The 16,345-nt window shown below is 45.7% G+C and overlaps 2 protein-coding genes across 4 annotated transcripts in view; one reads left to right on the forward strand and one right to left on the reverse strand.

The window, feature by feature from the left end:
• metap2a (methionyl aminopeptidase 2a) overlaps positions 1-2,303 on the forward strand; it is a 10,470-nt gene extending 8,167 nt beyond the window's left edge. For both annotated transcript variants that reach the window (XM_054766550.1, XM_054766551.1), the window contains exons 8-11: positions 131-227; positions 1,102-1,205; positions 1,286-1,401; positions 1,688-2,303. In XM_054766550.1, the coding sequence (XP_054622525.1) occupies positions 131-227; positions 1,102-1,205; positions 1,286-1,401; positions 1,688-1,940 (570 nt within the window). In that variant the 3' untranslated portion in view covers positions 1,941-2,303. The remainder of the gene's footprint in view (positions 1-130; positions 228-1,101; positions 1,206-1,285; positions 1,402-1,687) is intronic.
• On the reverse strand, positions 1,625-10,193 carry usp44 (ubiquitin specific peptidase 44). 2 transcript variants are annotated; one of them, XM_054766549.1, is made up of 6 exons: positions 6,770-10,193; positions 4,069-5,762; positions 3,802-4,000; positions 3,474-3,582; positions 3,162-3,400; positions 1,625-3,098 (listed from the first exon to the last, which is right to left on the reverse strand). In XM_054766549.1, exons 2-6 carry the CDS (start codon positions 5,608-5,610, stop codon positions 2,971-2,973), a joined length of 2,217 nt encoding a protein of 738 aa, XP_054622524.1. In that variant the 5' UTR covers positions 5,611-5,762; positions 6,770-10,193; the 3' UTR covers positions 1,625-2,970. The 2 variants fall into 2 exon arrangements, with proteins under 2 accessions (XP_054622524.1, XP_054622523.1); XM_054766548.1 differs by having other exon boundaries at positions 1,625-3,400; positions 6,770-10,191.
• Between the last annotated feature and the right edge of the window lie 6,152 nt (positions 10,194-16,345).

Genomic DNA, 16,345 nt, shown 5'->3' on the forward strand with positions numbered 1-16,345 from the left:
TACGTCTTATTCTCTGGTAGCCCAGGTGTGTGGTGTGCTTATGACTGAGGGCAACCAGATAGCGCCAAATCTGCGGGGGGCCGGGAGCTTTTTTTTTTTTTCTTTATGCGTCTGTCTTTTCTTATTGCAGAACGCCGGCATTGACGTGCGCCTGTGTGACGTTGGGGAGGCCATCCAGGAAGTGATGGAGTCCTACGAGGTGGAGCTAGATGGCAAAACGTACCAAGGTTAGTTTTCTTCTTGCACGCAGGCTAACTCAGACATTGAACTAGAGTTGCACAATAACTTTTTTTTTCCCCCAAACATACCTTTCTGCTTCTCAAAACCAATATGGTACTGATAACTTTTTTATATATGTACTTTTTTTTTTGTTTAGACTTAAGTGTAGTTTGTGCACATCTGGAAGTTAGAAGGTGTGGAACAAATTAGGATTGGACCAACTGTACCGATTTTGTCCTAATGAAATATCATGACATTACTACGACCACATCACCACTATCAGAAGAACCAGAGTATAGAGGGGAGGGAGCCACCTTCCCTGGCCTAGCAAAGGGCACTGCATTTGGGCACGCGCCGAGCAGCCGGTGTGCCGCTACGGAGGTCAGGAGAACTTGAGAGTATAGAGCAGGAAAGAGCTACCATGCATAGCCCAGCAAGGTGCACTGTATTTGGGCACATGCTCCGAGCAGTCGGCGTGACACCACAGAAGTCTCTAGCAAACTTTCTGCACTCTTCAAACGCCACGCTGTTGGCGTTTCAGGTGGCTGATAAGGTTTTTTGTGCTCGATGTTTTTTTTCCCCCTTCCCCTCATAGTGGAGCATTTGGTACAACTAGCACACAAAATGTCTTCCTCGGAAAGTGAAATGTTTGTTTACAAGTGAGTGGGCCATTAATGTCACATGCAGGAGAAAAAAGGAGCGCTTGATTTGCTCACCCACACAGTAACAGGTAATTTTTTTTTCTTTCATTGGAGCTATTTTTAATGTTATCGGCTTTATTGGTAATGTCATAATTCCCTCATATCATATACAGGTGTATATATATAATTACCGTGCACCCCCACATTGAACGTTAGCATTCATGTTTTGTTTTGAACGCAGTCAAACCGATCCGAAACCTGAATGGTCACTCCATCGGCCAGTACAGGATACACGCTGGCAAGACGGTGCCCATCGTCAAAGGAGGGGAAGGGACGAGAATGGAGGTAAGTCTGAAAGCATGAGTGCCCCACTTCATCCTTCCTGTTTGTGATTACATAAACTGTCATGTCATGTTGGACTGCAGGAGGGCGAGGTCTACGCCATCGAGACGTTCGGCAGCACGGGTAAAGGCGTGGTCCACGACGACATGGAGTGCTCTCATTACATGAAGAACTTTGACGTGGGTCACGTCCCCATCAGGTCCGCCTTTCTTTCCCACGTGGACATGACTTTAGATCACGTGTGTCAAACTCGTGCCCTGGAGGGCCGAGACGCTGCAGGTTTTCTGTCCAACCAGTTTCTTCAGCAGGTGATTTAATTGATGAGCTCCTTCCCTCAAACTGAAGGTGTTGATCATAAAAATCACCTGCTTTAGTGACTGGCTGGAAAGAAAACCTGCAGTGTCTCGGCCCTCCATGGCACCAGTTTGACACCCCTGCTTTAGAACGAGAGGATATGACGTATACTTACTTTTTTTTTTGTGCAGGCTTCCGCGGGCGAAGCACCTGCTCAACGTGATCAACGAGAACTTCGGCACGTTGGCCTTCTGCCGACGCTGGCTGGACCGTCTGGGCGAGAGCAAGTACCTGATGGCCCTGAAGAACCTGTGCGACCTGGGCATTGTGGACCCCTACCCGCCCCTGTGTGACACCAAGGGCTGCTACACGGCTCAGTTTGAGCACACCATCCTGCTCAGGCCCACCTGCAAGGAGGTGGTGAGCCGGGGAGACGACTACTGAAGCCACACCCTCAACCACACACCCAATCTGGAAGCGGCCCACTCAGAGCAGCATGAGGGGCTTCCTGACTTTTCTTCTACTCTCTGTTCAACCCAGCATTTGAAAAGTGAACTACTTAAGCTGACGGTTTTAGCTCCTCCCCCCTTAACATCAGACACCAACCCGGCACGTTGCTCTGGGATCAGATTAATCAATAAAGCAGTCGATAGCGTTGATCGGGCTGAGCTTGGCGGCTGCTTTCCTACCGCACGTTTGGCTTGTCGCTCCAGGAGGGAACGCTCTTGCGTTCCTAATGATTTGCCTCGTTTTGAGCAGCCAGAGAATGTTTTTGTAAGAAAAGATTAAAAACAAAATGTGCGCATTCGTGAGATTGTCCAGTCTTTTTTTTTTTTTTTTTACCAACAATGAGGCAACAAGGCGACAGGTTTTGTAGAAAAATGGAAAAATATTCTCATTTATTGAGGTCATGTTCTCTAGAAAAAGTGAGGTAACAATTTGCATAGAACAACGTCTGTACGTTTACACAAACACCCACGGTGGAGGAGGAACTGACGGATAACTGTGCTTTGAATTCCCCTCCAAAGGAAACATGGTTGAGTCTTTTTTTTTTTTGTACAAGGTCCTCCAGTATGGAGGTAAATCTCACTCAGACATCAGGCTGTCTAATTTCTGTTATTTAAATACAATCACCTGTGTGACGCAGCTGAAGCTGAACCAGCAGTGGTATAAAAGTTTACAGTCTCTGAAATATTAAAAAAAATGCTGACAGGGTATAAAAATAGATGTTCTCAATGGAGATAAAAAGGGCACTTTGTTGACTAAACAGTTTACCTGCAAGCATCCCAGCTGTTTACGGAAAGGCAGGGGGGTCGTCTTAGAATGCTGGCCTGCATCCAAGCAAACTGAAGGCGACAGCAAGACCAGACCCTGTCATAGGGACTCCATCTTGGTCTTTTTTTTTTTTTTTTTATAAACACACACACACACACACACACACCCCTTTGTCACACCGCTACATAAACGACGCTAGTCACAAAAATAGACGGTCTTTGTCCTGAGTAACTCTCTGCGTGTAGAAGAGGATATAGGCCTGTGCCCGGCACACCTCGTCCACAGAACACACGTTCATCTTGGAGTCATTGCAGTGTACCCAGAAACCTGCGGGGGGGAAGCCGTGACAGTCGGTGAGTGCGCCAGCGCCCGCCGCGGCGCTTTGCTCACCTCCTGCGCTGTTGTAGCAGTAGGCCGTGTAGTGGCCCGACCCGAAGCCTTTCCCGTGATGCATCACCACGGCAGACAGCTCGTACAGGAAGTGCTTGGCGCGCGGTGAGCCTGGCGTGGAGCCCTGGGGGCTGACTCCTTTGGGGGCGGGCTCTCTGCGGCAGTATGGCTCCATGTTGAGAAGCTGGTCGAAGCTGACGTGGACGCCGATCTTTTCCCGGTGGTTCCGCCCGGACCACCTGAGGGGCGGAACACCGGTCAGCTCCTGTCGGTTCTGTGAGACGCTGCGTGAAGTGTCAGGGCCGGTCTTACCTGAAACGTTTGAGGTGGAGCCGCAGCACCTGAGGCAGCTTGTGGACCATCAGCTGCTTCCTTGCTTCGGTGAGGAGGACCGCTTTGGACGACGACCGCCTACGTGCAGCTAAGGACCAGAAGAACCTGCATTATTCTTCCCGAATCCAAGAAGTTCCTCCGTTTCCCATACGTTCATATACTTGTGGCAGCCCGCCACATATACATTTGGACCACCACGGATAGATGTGGCGTTACCTGATGGCCCTTGCACATAAACACAGTATGAGCTGTAGCTTGTCGTTACAACTGCTCCCCCCCCCCGAGAGTATTTTTGCATCCTACTCACAGTTGCACTGGTCGCAGGCGTAGATGTTTCCCTCCAGCGCTTCGGTCTCGGTGAACTTGGCCAGCATTTCCGTCAGGTGACACGAGGTCTGCGCGGCCGACTCCCGGCTGTTGCTGTGGTAGCGCTCAGGGAACTCGAGGGACAGATCCCAAAAAGGTTCCACCGTGTTGGAGCGATGGTTGCAGGCCAGACACGTCACCTGCGAGGCGCAACAAACATGAGCAGAGCGGACGTTTGGGGGAAAAAAGGCGCGGCATGGCGGCGCACCTGGCTGAGGAGCTGTCCGTGGAAGATGGTGTTGACCACGCTGAGCACCTGCTTGATGAGACGTTTCTGCGTGTGGGGGACGTCGGCGCTGGGCGTGTGCTTCCCTGTGCTCTCCAGCTCCTGCTGCACCTTGTCCAGGAGCTCGCACAGGAACTCCTGAGCGTCCTGCTGGGCGTAGCCTCGGAACGCCGGGATGAGCTGCCACACGGAATGCAGCATGGCGAACGGCGACACCAGCGCCCACTTGCCGGACCACATGACCTGGAACAAGGTGTGCAGCTCGTGGCAGAGAGAGATGTGCTTGGAGCTGGGCTCTTTAGGTTGGATCAGCTCCATGCTGCGGCCCCGCGAGGCCCCGCCGCTGAGCCCCGCCCCGGACCCTGAGCTGGCCTGGTATCCCTTCCTGTGGGTCAGAGGCGAATGGGGCGAGGCCTTGCCCGCCAGCTGCCCGTGGACGGCGGACGCCAGCAGCTCCAGAGCCTGAGTGAGGTCCAGGCGCAGGAAACACTCCCTGAAGACGTGCAGATGGCTCAGCACTTGCAGGATGGAGTTCATGTAACACGTGTTGCCCAGGTTCCTCAGGCCCGTGACGCCGGGCGTGACCGTGGGGCGCCGCTTGAAGGGCGAGCCGCCCTCTTTGCTGCTCTGCTTTCGGCGGGGGGTGGCGGATAAGGACTTGGGTTTAGATTTTCCGCTGGAAGAAGAGCGACTCTTAGGCTTGGCCATCGACTGGACCTTTTTGACACGTGCGCTTTTCTTGAGGGTGGGAGTGACGAGCCTTCGAGTCCTTGGCCTGCGGGCGAGAGGTGCGGGCGCAGACACTTTGGTCTTTTTGGGCGTGGGGCGCGAGAGTGGCTGTTTTGCCGCAACATCGGAAACCCGCCGACTCCTTCGACGCAAGCGGCGACTCTTCCTCTGAGGCGCGTTCTCCAGCTCCTCCTGCAGCTGCCTTTTAAGGGCGCGCCTCCTCTCCCTCGCCTCCCTTTTCTGCTCCTCCTCCTCCTCCCGCTGCCTCTCCTCCTCCTGCCTCGCCTTCCCACAGTCCGTCAGGCCAAACCAGAAGCGGAAGACGCGCCCCATGAGGGCCCGGCGGCGGTGCCAGAGGGCGGTAAACATGCGGTCCTCGTCCCTGAGCTGCAGCTCCCGAGCGCCGCAGGGCATCAGGGCGTCGGGGGCTGCGGTGGCAGAGCGGAGCGTGCGCCCGCTGCGAGTGGTGACCTCGTACCGCTGGCTCTGGATGGCGCTGAGGGTGCTCCTTAGCAACTTGAGGTCTCCCGTGGCGTTGTCGTTGAGGACGTAGTCGTCGCACAGGTAGCAAAAGACATACAGTTCGTTGACCTCCATGGCTAGCGGGTGGTGCTGCTGCTTGAAGTGCTGCAGGGCGTGCTCCTCGATATAGCGCCCGCACGCCACGTGTGCGCAGCCCAGGCAGGCCCAGATGGACTCTGTGGTGTTGCAGTCCACGCAGTGCCACTTCTGCGGGTTGAGGATGGAGTGGTCGGGGGCGAGCCGCAGCCGCCCCACATGCTTGCATCTGTCCATCACACCGGCCTGCCTGCCCGCCAAGGTGGCTGGCCGGTGTGCGCGCGTGTCCGTCGCTCGCTGACCCTCAGTCGCCGTATCACGCTGGCTTCATATCACCGTGGCGACCATGGTGCGAGGGGAAAGGAGACCCTCCTGGGGCATGGTGATGTCTACACACATACACACACACACACACACACACACACACACACACAAGTCAACATGAAGCATTTTGTACAGGGTTTCCCACAGGACTGTAATCTATTTGTGGCGTTGTGTTCCACATTCCATTATAATGTGTTTATGAGCAGGACCAAACAGGGAAGGGCTATTCAAACAAGTGCAGCTGTTAACAACGCCTATTTTAAGGGCGTGGCAGACTTCCAGGAGTTCGATCAACCTTCTCATCATTTCATGTTATGAGCACAAGACAGGTGGGGCTTTAGCAACGCTACACTGCAGGGGTGTTTTATTCAGTAGCCGCTCATCAGGGTGCGCTGTCTGGATGGAGCAACAAGACAAGTAAAAAGCACATTTAGGAAACCCAAATCCAATCAAATACATGACACCATGACTCCTCTTCATCAAATGCGATAAATGCATTTGATCTTTGGGAACGAGTGTGAAAAGTCCTGCAGCAAACTTCTCGCAAGTTAAATATCAACAAGTTAGCGACTCACTTCGTTTCTCCCTGTGGTTCTCAGGCCTTTCTCACAAATCTGCTTTATTGTGCAAGCAATTCACACGCACACACACAAATAGACACGGGACACGACGGCCATAACAACAAGACTTGCACGGACGTCAGGCTAAAGCCGCTTTTAGCACACTTAACTAGCGGGCTAAAGGTGCAGTTGACACAGTTATTAGCAAACAACAATGGAGTAAAAAAAACGATTGTAATAATCCCCACAGATAGCTTAAACGAGTGGACGCTATTCGCTATAAAGACACATACGATATATACCAATGTATATTGTGTAAATTAGTCAACCATGTCTGCCTGGGTTGCTAACAAGCTAGGCAGATAGCATGCTAGGCTAACCCTAGCCGGGCGCTGCTCCCAACAAGTTGTGACGTTCGCGGGGAAGCAGCCGCCGGAGCTCCGGTTGGGCTTCCGAGGCGCTGCGCCACAGGCGCGGATTAAAGCGTCGTGAAAGTGAAGAAAGGAACATACCGAGGTTCTCCTTCACGGTGGTCAGCGATGTGCTTTCACTGGGGCCGCCATCTTGTCGCGTGGTTTGCAAGCTCGTGCGCGTCCACGAGACGTGACGTCATTGTTGTTGTTTTTGTTTTTGTCGACGTGAAAAGAAGCCATAAGTAAGCGGGTTAAAATCACTATAAATGTATAATTTAAGCAGGTAATCACACCTTGATCAATTAAATATTATTGTTGACCTTTGAAGTTTGTCTTTCGACATACGTTTTTGGACCGAATCACCGCTGAGAGTCGAGAACAATTAGACGCAGTGTCATGTACGACCACTAGAGGGCAATGCGACGCTTCAGTCAACGCGTTTTACGAAGAAAAAAAATAGTGATAAATAGTGATCACCGTCGTCATAGAAGTGAATTTATATTTTAAAAACATGTTCATGGACGTGACAGTGATAAAGATTTGTATAGATTAGAAGCAGCACCAGTCAAAAGTCTGGAGACACTTTGTCATTCAATAGCAAGGGGAATTGCCCCCAAACTTTTGACTGGTACGTATTTACTTATGTTACTGCATATTAAATATTTTTCAAAAATTTGGAGACAGTTTCGTACTCTAATTTTGGTATTGGCTCGCGGCACATTCTAAAAATATCATTTTACAAGAAAACAAAAAAAAATGAAATGAAACGAAAAATGAAAAAACTCTGCAGTAAATAAAAATGACGTTATGAGAATAAAGTCAAAATATGATGGGAATAAAGTCTTCATTATGACAAGAATATTTACAAGAAGAAAGTTGAAATAGCTGGAACAATTAAAAAAAAAAACAATAGCCGAATTGGAAAAGAATCTATGTGAATAAAAAATATAAATATAATATAATATTAATAGAGAAAAAAAGTTGCAATTTTATGAGACTAAACTCCTAAACGACAGTCGACCCTCATTTATGGTTCTAGATAAATGAATTTACGTGATACAGGATTCAATGTTAATATTTTCATAGTTAGATCATAGAAAATCTGTATGACTTTCTAAATATAGTTTTTAACATTATTAGAGCCCTCTAGACATGAAATAACACCCCTATAGTCACCTTTACACTCCTATTACCCAATATAGTAGACATAATAAGAGAAAATATGACATATTAGGCATAGAAAACCTTTTTATGACTTTCTAAATGTGTTTTTTTTAACATTAGAGCCCTCTAGACATGAAATAACACCCCAATAGTCACCTTTACACTCCTATTACCCAATATAGTAGACATAATAAGAGAAAATGTGGCATACTAGGCATAGAAAAAACAGTTTATAACTTTCTAAATATGTTTTTTTAACATTATCAGAGCCCTCCAGACTTTAAATAACACCCCTACAGTCACATGTACACTGCTATTATTCATTGTTTACAACACATTGGACAACTCTTATGCTGCACAGACTCGAGACAGCCGCTAGTTGGCAAGCTAACGAGCTAACAAGCTAGCGAACTAGCAAGCTAACCAGTCAGCCTCGAATTTATCTCTTTGAAACTTAAGGAGCCAAAAACTTACCACTTCCACACGGAATCTGCAAAATCAGGTATTATGTGGATTGGAACAGCAATATACTGTACATAAAATCTTTTGAGATTAAATACTATTAATGCACAAGATAATCATCAAACTTACTTATTTGTTCATGTGATGCACGCAGAGCAAAGAACATCATCGTGTGCCGCTTCCTTGTTAAAACAATGGGCGGTGCAGACAGACCAATGAAAGAAGAGATAGACACTCAACTTCCCACAGTGCAATTCTTCTTGTTTCGCCTGTAACAGCTTCCACGGCAGTGGCGGACGAAGGACATCGACTGACAAAGGTCTACAGCCAATTGGAACGCAGAACACAATAGGCGGGTTCTCCCTTAGCCAATCAGGACTGTTGTGGCTGGCTGTCTCCCGATTCGGGGTCTGCGTCCTTCAAAGGGCCCAGCCTATGCGGTCGACAAAGGCTGAGTTCTTTTGAGAGTCCTTCCATATTATGAAAAACAAACAAAACAACAAATAAAGTTATAATTTTTGGAAAATTTGATTGCAGAAAATGTTATCATGTTGTGAAAATAAAGTCAAAATATTAAAAGAAAAAAGCTGAATTCTAACAAGAAAAAGTAGCAATTTTGTGAGGATAAACTCATAATCCTACAGTATGATGGAAAATAGTGTCATTTTAGTAGCATAGAAATGAAACTTTCAAGAAAAAATGTAAAGTGTATGGTGAGGGGTTTCACAGCCTTAAAACATATACAGTCTGATAGGATACGTTGCACATTGTTTGATTTTTGAAAGCAAACAGTAAATTTGCAAAAATGACAAGGGGTCTCTATAGCCTGATTTATTGTAGATTTTGTCACAGGTAAACATAGGGCTGTCAAAGGATGTTTATATAACATGTATAATGCTTTACAGCCTTGTCGCTATCATGGAATAGTGTTTAGAAGACATTTTGATGAATTTGACGTAGTAGTTGTTTTTGTCTTTTTCCTGTGTACCAGCGAAATAGCAAAATGCGTTTATAACGTACTTTCAAGCCAAATGCTTCCTGTAAATGTCTTCCTTCAAAGCAGTCATCAGTGAAATGATCACTGCAAAGAACAGAACACGAGGTGGGCGTCCATCTGTCTCTTGTTCTCTGCACTTGTTTCGTCTATTTTTGTCTTAAATGTTCCTCTCTTGGAAAAGGAAACAAACTTACAGTATCACTTGGATACTATGAACATCCAGCAGCAACGCAACATTTTGGCATGACTACAATTTTGATGAGAAATATACTGAACCAAGTGGACCATCTATCTCGAGAAGCAGGTCTCCTATCCTGCGAAGAATTATAAATGTCATTTTTGCAAATTTACGGTTTGCTTTAAAAAATCGAACAATGTAGAACATAATTACAAACAATATATAACATCATTAAGAAAAGTTGTTGAATCATGTCAGGGACCCTTTAAGCTAATGTCTCAATGTTTTGTGTCATTTGTGTGACTTCCCCTGCGTTCACTTGTAAACAAACATTCACTTTAAGAGGAAGGACATTGTACCAAATGCTCTGCGATTAGGGGGGAAAAAAACAAAAAACCTGAAACTGCAGCAATTGAAAAGTGCAAAAGGTTTGCCAGGGACCTCCATGGTGTCACACCAGATACTCGGAGCGTGTGTCGAAATACAGTGCACCTTGCTGGGCCACAGCAGGTGGCTCCCTCCCCTCTGCTGTATATATAATTCGTTTGGGGAAAAGTTATATTATGGGAATAAAATTATAATGACAAGAAGAACATTTACAAGAGGAAAATAAATAGTTGGGAAAAGAAACACAGCAAAAAAGTCATAATATTATGGGAAAAAAAAATCACAATTTTATGAGAATTAAGTCATAATATTATGAGGAAAAATAATGTGATTTTAGTTGCATGGGGTTGAAATATAAAAAAACTTAAAAAAAAAATAAAATAAAATAAAATAAAGTGATCATTTTTGGAAAATTAGTTTGGGGAAAAGTTCTAATATTATGGAAAAATGTCATAATTACAAGAGGAAAATTTACAAGAGGAAACATAAATAGTTGGGAAAAAAACACAGCAAAAAAAAAAATCAAAATATTACGAGAAAAAAAGTCATGATTTTATGACAATGAAGTCATAATATAACGAGGAAAAATAATGTGATTTTAGTTGCATAGAGATGAAATATTAAAACATATTTAGTTTAAGTTATAATATGATGAGAAACAAACAAAAGAAAATAGAGTGCTAATTTTTGGAAAATTAGTTTGGGGAAAAGTTCTAATGTTATAGAAAAAAATGTCATAATTACAAGAATAAAATTTACAAGAAGAAAAATGAAATAGTTTGGGGGGGAAAAGCAGAAATGGAAAAAACAGATGTGATTTTTTACGGGAATAAAGTGAAAATATTCCAAGAAAAGTCATAATTTTACGAGAATAAACTCATAATATTATGAGGAAAGTAGCATACAGTTGAAATATTAAAGAAAAAATATTATTTCGCAAAAGTTGTAATATTATGAAAAACAAATAAAACACAGTAAAGTTCACATTTTTGGAAATTTAAGTTGGGTAAAAGTTGCAATATTGTGGGAAAAAGTTAAAATATTATGGGAATTAATTCATAATTACAAGAGGAAAATTTACAAGAGGAAAATAAATAGTTGGGAAAAAACACAACAGAAAGGGAAAAAACAGCTGTAATTTTACGAGAATAAAGTCAAAATATTATGAGGAAAAATGTCATTTTAGTAGCATAGAGTTGAAATATTAAAGAAAAAATATTATTCCTCAAAAGTGGTAATATTATGAGAAACAAACAAAACACAATAAAGTTCTAATTTTGAGATAATTAAGTTGGGGAAAAGTTGTAATATTGAGGGAAAAAGTCCAAATATTATGGCAATAAAGTCATAGTTACGAGAAGGAAATGCACAAAGATTATTTGTGAAATAAAGTTGAAATATTTGGAAAATTACGACAAAATAAAGCAACAACAGTAAAAATGGGGGTAAAAGAGAGCAAAGAGTGAAGATGATCTGAATAATAGGCTTTTCCACCTACATGACAAAGATGAAATATAAAGTCTATACAGTAACTTGTTAGCATAGCTACATGTGTGATGAAATATGCTTGATGAAATATCAAAGTGCATCGTTGCATCCTTTCACTTTTCACTATGTGGCCCTCGCTCATGATGGTGGTTAGCCTGCCAGCCTCACAGCCTGAAAACCCAGGATGGAACAGGGTTAAGGTTAGGGTTAGGTTAGAGTGTTAGGGTTAGGGTTGGGGGTTAGGGTTAGGTTAGAGTGTTAGGGTTAGGGTTGGGGGTTAGGGTTAGGTTAGAGTGTTAAGGTTAGGGTTGGGGGTTAGGGTTAGGTTAGAGTGTTAGGGTTAGGGTTGGGGGTTAGGGTTAGGTTAGAGGGTTAGGGTTGGGGGTTAGGGTTAGGTTAGAGGGTTAGGGTTGGGGGTTAGGGTTAGGTTAGAGTGTTAGGGTTTGGTTAGAGGGTTAGGGTTGGGGGTTAGGGTTAGGTTAGAGTGTTAAGGTTAGGGTTGGGGGTTAGGGTTAGGTTAGAGGGTTAGGGTTGGGGGTTAGGGTTAGGTTAGAGGGTTAGGGTTGGGGGTTAGGGTTAGGTTAGAGTCTTAGGGTTTGGTTAGAGGGTTAGGGTTGGGGGTTAGGGTTAGGTTAGAGTGTTAAGGTTAGGGTTGGGGGTTAGGGTTAGGTTAGAGTGTTAGGGTTGGGGGTTAGGGTTAGGTTAGAGTGTTAGGGTTAGGGTTTGGTTAAAGGGTTAGGGTTGGGGGTTAGGGTTAGGTTAGAGTGTTAGGGTTAGGGTTTGGTTAGAGGGTTAGGGTTGGGGGTTAGGGTTAGGTTAGAGTGTTAGGGTTAGGGTTTGGTTAGAGGGTTAGGGTTGGGGGTTAGGGTTAGGTTAGAGTGTTAGGGTTAGGGTTTGGTTAAAGGGTTAGGGTTGGGGGTTAGGGTTAGGTTAGAGTGTTAGGGTTAGGGTGAATGGAGACTCCAGATTGTCCTTGGGCGTCCGGTGCTCGAGGGTCAGCTTGGACAGGCTCCAGCTCAGCAGTGACCCTCATGAGGACAAGCGCAATAGAAAAAGTTGGTGTAGATGATGAGTACGTCGCACGTGGGCAGGGTGGATGCAGGTGTAGCAGCTCATGCACGTTCATGAGGGCTGCTGGCTCAGCAGATCATATCAGCCTGGAAGATAAAGTTGCTGCAAAACAACTTTTTGGAAGCACAATAAGGGCTTGATATTGAATCTGTGCTTTTTTTTCTTTTTTTTGGGGAATGTGTCACCTGAATAGAGTTTTATTTCAACACAGGTGTGTGACTCATAGGTATGTGTTGATGTGCCACGCCGATGCCTGTGAATCACTTCTTCTAATGTTTTTCTCACTGCGTGTCTCCAGGGCCTTCATGCCCGCACACGCCAACGCCTCCTCCTCCTCCTCCTCCTCCCCACTAACACACATTTTTGTATTGCTGCATGACCAGCCAGGTGGGGGCCTTGTTTTTAATTGGGACCTTTCACCTTTTGGAGCACACGTTGCTGTTGTGGAGCGTTGTAGGACACGTCTTGCAAAGAATTTGGTAGTTTAGTCATAAACTCAGTGAACTCACAGGGCACCGAATGTCCAAAATGACCTACTGACACATACAAATGGGCCACCTCTCGTCTATAATACAACATAATGGAGTAAACATGTGTAAATTAGCACGAAGCATAGTCATCAGCGGCAGCAAATGATCACACAATGTATCCCACCTGACATCGGTTGTGTTTTCAATGCGTTCCAGTGGATAAAAACACAATTTGGAGTGCAGGGGCTCTACCTTGTGGCCATTATGGTGAATTACAGTTGAGGATGGAGGCACTTTCCCACAACAACACATTAAGGAGTGGGACAGGAAGCGACACTAGCTAAAGTGCTAACGTTACATTTTAACAGCAGCAGCGTGCTAGCTCAGCCGACTGAAAAAAAACAATCCAAATTCACATCTCCCACGTCTGTGGCTGACTGACTGATAGTTGGCAGTGCTGTATTTTAAGACACGTAGCGAAGCCTGCTGCCTCATTCGTTCATTCGTGGCTGAATGCTAACACTAATACTACTAATCAGCGGTGCTTCTGTCAAGGCCCCCCCTCCGTGTTCTGGCTTGCTCCCGCGCTACGCAAACATTCCTGATGCGCGTGTGCATGCATGCGTGTTTTTGAGCCTAATTAACTTCCTGGAGGCGCAGCGTGACCGGGGCGTTTTCGGGCTAACCCATGAGATCAAGTAGTGCACTTCCCCGGAGAAATCCCCCTTCTGTCGCCACACCCTACCTGTCAAAATTTGCAATTTGAAAATAAGGGAGATTCCGTATGGGAAGACCCGACGGCCCGCTGCATCATAGTCCTCACTGATTTCTGCGGCTTAGGCGTGGATACCCTCACCATTGTCGCCTGCAGGTTTTTTGTACCGAAAGATAAAATACATGAAATTTACGGGAAACTATTTCAACCGCAAGGTAAAAAATGGTAAAATACGGGGAGTTCTCAGGGAAAAACGTGCACATTATATCCACTAGGGAGAAATCCCGCTTCTGTCACCACACTGCACCCGTCAACATTTGCATTTTTCAATTTTCCAGAAAATAGAGATTTTTTTATGGGAAGACCCGACCACCAACTTGCTGTGGCTCAAGCGTGGGTATTGCCAGTCACCATCATCATGTGGAATTTTTGAAAAATGAAAGCTAAAATACGGCAAATTTACAGGAAAGTATTTAAACTGGAGGGTGACGGAAAAGAAGGGCAAAATATGAAAGTTTCCTAAGGAAAAATGGGAGGGTTGACTGTTTGCACACGAGGTGCAGTTGTACACTTCCTGGGAGAAATCCCCCTTCTGTCGACCTACCCTACCTGTCAACACTTGCATTCCAAAATAAGGGACATTTTCCGGAAAATTCCTTATGGGAAGACCTGACGGCCCACTGCACCCTTGCCCTCGCATATTGCTGTCGCTCAAGCATGGACACCCTCACCAATGTCATCTGCAATTCATTAAAATACGGGACATTTATGGGAAACTATTTAAACCGGAGGGTACGAAGGGGCAAAATACGGGAGTTTCCCAGGGAAAAATAGGAGGTTTGACTTGATACACATGAGATCTAGTAGTACACTTCCTGGGAGAAATCCCGCTTCTGTTGCCACACCCTCCCTGTCTACATTTGCAATTAGAAAATAAGGTCAAGTTTGCAAAAAATAAGGGAAATGTCTTATGGGAAGACACGACCGCCAACTGTCTCAGGACGACGGGCCCTCCTGGCCGTTGTGAGGAGGAGGAAGAGGAGGGCGGGAGGTTTATTCTCCTGCAGGGAGCTTCCGTGGGGCCAATGGCGGCAGAAGAATGCTGGGGGGACAAAGGCCATAACTCCATTCTATAGCAACACAAGCAGGCCATTGTGCTCACGCACAAACACATGCATGGACGCAGCAGCTATACGCTGTCCATGCATGCCGGACGCTTTCCCACACCGTGTGACACCCCCCCCTGCAGGACATCTCCATCACTAGATGAGCAGTCCACACAGGAGGGGGGCACAGGAAACTATTTGTTGCGTCTTCTCTGCAAGGACGCTTCCCAGCATGTGGACAAAAACACGGACCGGCTTGTTAGCGTCGACGTACAGTAGCCGCATTCCTGCGTCTGCACTCGTTACCCCCTCGCCCCCTCCCTACCCCCCTCGCCTGGAATCATCCTGACAGGACGGAGGCGGGGCGGCACGACCTTTCTGCCACAAATCTGCGAATGCTCCGTGGCCGCCAGACAGGTGAGCAACCTCCGGCTGGACGCGCCAGGAATGTGTCGGCACCTCCGGGCCAAGTGCGCGCAAAACGTCAGGAAACCCAAACAGTGCACGCGCTCTCTGTTTTGGTCGACATTCTGCGGCGCCGTGTGAACGCCGCCTGGGGACTGTTTTGGGAGCTGAGGAGAGGACTTCACGAGGCGAGAGGCGATAAGGATATTTTTGTCAAATCCATGTGAAGAATTTCAAGGCCCGCGTGCCGATATCGACTGGAAAACGAGATTAAGTCCAGTAAGGGCATCCAACAACCTAAATGAAACTTTACCAAATAAAATCAGTGCTTGAGTCAACTACCGCAAAACAAAGCAGGTACATTCACTTTTTTGAGCATATGTGGGAATATTTAGGAGTATTAATGCAAAAGTTAGCCAAATAGCTTCAGTTTGTGAGTAAACTTGAGGAAAGTTAGCCACGTTGCCTCAGTTATATAGTAAACTTAGCCAAATATCTTCCATAAAGATAGCCAAGAGACTTAGCATTTTGAGTTAGCCAGTTAGCTTCAGTTAGTCATAACCTAACCCTGGCCCAATCCACTGCAATATACCTGAATGACGCTAGCCAAGAAGTAAAGGATTGCCAGGTTGTCTCATTTATTTAGCTTGCGACGCACAAGGCTAGCCAAATAGCTTCAGTTTGTGAGTTAACGTGAAGAAAGTTCGCCACGTAGCCTATTACATGGTAAACCAGGCGTAACGTTAGCCAGATAGTGTCTGAAAAGGTAGCCAAATAAACTTAGCATTTAGCAGTAGCCTGTTAGCTTCAGTTAGTCCTAACCCTTGCCCAATTCATGAATAAAGCTAGCCAAGTACCTTCAACTTATGCATGATTGAGCTAGTATTTTTTACGGAAATTTCAGTAGACCTAGCCAGCTAGCTTCAATATGTCGCGTTTTGAATTAATACTATTTTTTAGTAAATATGAACAACTAAATAACTTCAGCAATTTAGTATGCTTAAAATTAGCCAAGAAGCCTCAAGATTTAGAGATTATTTAAATGAAGTTAGTCACATAGCTTCATTTTTCCAGCCAATGTGTGTAGCTTCTAACCGTAGCCAGTTTTTGTGAATAGTTGAATAAAGTTAACCACGTAGCTTCAGTTTTGGTAGTGCATTGCTAAAGCTAGCAGAGCTAGCTCGCATTTCTACAGAGTCTGTGTTGTTTTTGTTGTACACATTGACAAAGAA

Source organism: Dunckerocampus dactyliophorus, chromosome 2 (assembly GCF_027744805.1).
Source record: "Dunckerocampus dactyliophorus isolate RoL2022-P2 chromosome 2, RoL_Ddac_1.1, whole genome shotgun sequence".
Lineage (NCBI taxonomy): Eukaryota > Metazoa > Chordata > Actinopteri > Syngnathiformes > Syngnathidae > Dunckerocampus > Dunckerocampus dactyliophorus.

What these genes read in the sequence shown, in the direction of transcription:
- usp44 (XM_054766548.1), bottom strand. Translation starts at nt 5,610, where the DNA reads ATGGACAGATGCAAGCATGTGGGGCGGCTGCGGCTCGCCCCCGACCAC. An exon ending in ACGGACAGCTCCTCAGCCAG is followed by an intron (nt 4,001 to 4,068) that starts GTGCGCCGCCAT and finishes TGCGCCTCGCAG; the next exon opens with GTGACGTGTCTGGCCTGCAA. An exon ending in CGCCTGCGACCAGTGCAACT is followed by an intron (nt 3,583 to 3,801) that starts GTGAGTAGGATG and finishes TCTGGTCCTTAG; the next exon opens with CTGCACGTAGGCGGTCGTCG.